Below are 2,842 nucleotides of genomic sequence, written 5' to 3'. Positions count from 1 at the left end.
CTGCCTCACCAAAAAAAAAAAAAAAAAAAAAAAAGGAAAATGTATAGAGCATACTTTCTATAATAGTATCAGAGGATACCAAATGTCTTATAATAAAAGGAAAATCTACAGAAATCCTATTAAGAGATTAAAAAAATGGTGGCTATGGCATGTTTATAGGTAAGAAGAATTAATCCCCTAAAAAGGCACACTCCAAACAAATGCAGATTCTGCTCAGTTTCACTTTATTATCACTATTCCCTATCTTTGGAAACAATGGATTCACTAAAATGGTCAGTAAAAATTCCTTACCAAATTAATAACTGCTGCCATCCTATCCCTACTTGCTGTTAATGTTAGAGTTGAGGCCTTTTTATACATGTGTGCTTGTGTGGTTAGCTCCTTATTTCCCACTAAGAATCCCACAGTAAGAATAATGCTTTGACAAATTACTCTTCCCTTTAAATGAGTCTGTATTTGTCTTGTGGAAAAAAGTAGATTCAGACTATTACCACACAAAGATCAATAGCTGGATAATTCCTATAACATGATATAGCACTTAAGGCTTTCTCACACTTGTCTGACTTAGTGCATTCAATTCCCTAACACTGAAGTTAAGAATCATTTAGGCCAGTGGTGACCCAAGGATGTCCTGAACTATACAGAAAAGCTGTTCATCCCAAATTCTAATCAGGCAGAAATTCAGGTAAGCCAACTGCTCTAAGCAAGGATAGAGTAGGACACCACTGTCCCACAACCTGACCTCACAAGAACAGATGCCATGCAGAATGACACTGAGGCTAGGAGGCAGCCAACTAACGAAGCATCTGTTTGGTCAGACACATAATCCTCCTCAAGATTTAAAGGGAGAGAATGCAAATCATTCACAGCACTGACTGGAAGGTCTAAGAGATTTTAGGACTAAAAAGCAACAAGATACTGTGCTTTCCTCAGATAAATATGCTTAAATAAGACTCATTTACTGAGTATATTAAGATGTGAGTATATTAAAATTTAGGAAAAGATCAAAGACATGCCAGAATTTTTAAAAAGGAAAAAGTATGAAACAACCTCAAAATCCTAGCATTAAAAAGGCTCTTTCCAATAAAATGAGAGCCAGGTCCAGTCACGCAAGTTTACATGGTTTCTAAAGCACATCAAACAGCCGATCAGGGCCAGGAGGGGCAGAACGCGCGCATCAGAACTCACTTTTTGACCTCTCGGAGCAGCATTCGGATAAGGATGGTCTGCAGTGGCTCAACCATCAATTTCCTCCACATATCCAAAGCTAGCTGCCAGGAAAAATAAAGATAGTCAAGACTGAATTTAGTTTTTCAACATTTGCTCAAGATTTAAAGTAAAAAAATATCCACCAAAAATATCTGTAGCACTTCATTTTTCTTTTTTTAGTTTTTTGAGACCTGGTCTCACTATGTAGTACAGGCTGGCCTCACAGTTGTGGCAATCCTTTTGCCTCAGCCTCCTGAGATTATTACAGGCATAAGCCACCACGCCCCGCATTGCTTCAAAATTCTAATGAAAATCGAAGAAAGATAAATTTCTATTTTAAAATGGCAATCACTATCATCCCAGATTTGTGCAAAGGGAGGCACTGACATTAATTAAAAACCTTACAGAAATAATGGACTTTTATAAAATGTTTATTGTTAAATGCTCAGTACTGTACAGACAGGCTATAGAAGCCAAGATGCTACAGAAAAGAATTTAACAAATAATTTGGTTTGGCTGTTGGCTGATTTTCAAAACACAAAATATCTGACACAAAACGAATTGGTTTAAATTACAAAGCAAAACACCCCTATGTTTACAACCTAGTTTTTTTAATTTTATTTATTTGTGTGTGTGTGTGGCCAGCTCAGCCCACCAGGGGGCGGGACTAGCTGGCATGTGGTGCTGGGGAATTGAATGGCCGTCCCTGTGCTTTGCTATGCTTGTTTTAAGTAGGTGCTTTAGACCACTGAGCCATCTCACCAGCCCCTACAACCTAGCTTAAGAAATCCACTTCCTCTTCCCTCCACCCCATGTGCTCCCCTCCTCCCGGAATTCAGGTTAAATTACTCCCTTGGGTTCAGTAGTTCTAACAACTGTGTGTTATGTGTGCATGCTGAGTAATACCTTCCATTCACCCACTGTGATCAGACAACAAATCACGTTGAATATCCTCCTACATCTGATTCATCGAAACTAAACTATCACTGAGCCCCACCACCACGTGGAAACACATGGCTACAGCTCAATCACTGACACCGCGGCGTGGGATCCCACACGAGAGTGCGCCATGATCTGCTCGGCGATATGTGTTAAGGATTCCAGTTTTCTGCTACAGAACCATGCTTCTATTCTTGTATATGTTTTCTGGCTCACATCACAAATTCCTGGTACACAGCTCCGGGTTGAAGCTGGGTTCGAGGTCAGGAACACATGGAGCTTTGCCACACTAGCTGAACGGCTTTCCAGCTTCACCCTCACAGTAATGGATGAGAACTCCCACATTTCTTCAACAAATGGTACTGCCAGGTTTCAGCCAAACTTTTGGTCTGTTGAATGTAAATGTCTCCCTGTGATTTTTAACTGGCTTTTCTTACACAAAGCTGAGCATTTTTTATGTTTATTATCCATCTTTTTCCTGTGAAATATGCATTTACTACTGTGCTCATTCTGTTAAAGCTGGACTCATTCTTAATGAAATGAAATTCTTTGCTAGTTGTAGAAATTCATTCCTTGACAGCATCACAACCCAGTCTGTCCTTCCTGACTTTTCAGTTTGCTCCTTGTAGTTGTCATAAAATATATCCTATAAGTGCTTCCCTGGCAAGCGCAAGGGACTGAGTTCAATCCCCAG

General features: G+C 39.7%; 1 protein-coding gene across 6 annotated transcripts in view; it reads right to left on the bottom strand.

Annotated features, from left to right (window-relative positions):
- Positions 1–2,842, bottom strand: part of Cul2 (cullin 2) — a 122,691-nt gene that overhangs the window by 51,979 nt on the left and 67,870 nt on the right. For all 6 annotated transcript variants that reach the window (XM_004641830.2, XM_023701934.1, XM_023701937.1 and 3 more), the window contains one exon: positions 1,189–1,271. In XM_004641830.2, coding sequence (XP_004641887.1) covers positions 1,189–1,271 — 83 coding nt within the window. The remainder of the gene's footprint in view (positions 1–1,188; positions 1,272–2,842) is intronic.

The sequence above is a fragment of the Octodon degus genome, unplaced genomic scaffold, assembly GCF_000260255.1.
Source record: "Octodon degus isolate 3935 unplaced genomic scaffold, OctDeg1.0 scaffold00144, whole genome shotgun sequence".
NCBI lineage: Eukaryota > Metazoa > Chordata > Mammalia > Rodentia > Octodontidae > Octodon > Octodon degus.
Note: the sequence above shows the minus strand (reverse complement) of the source record. Positions and strands in the feature narration are given on the sequence as shown.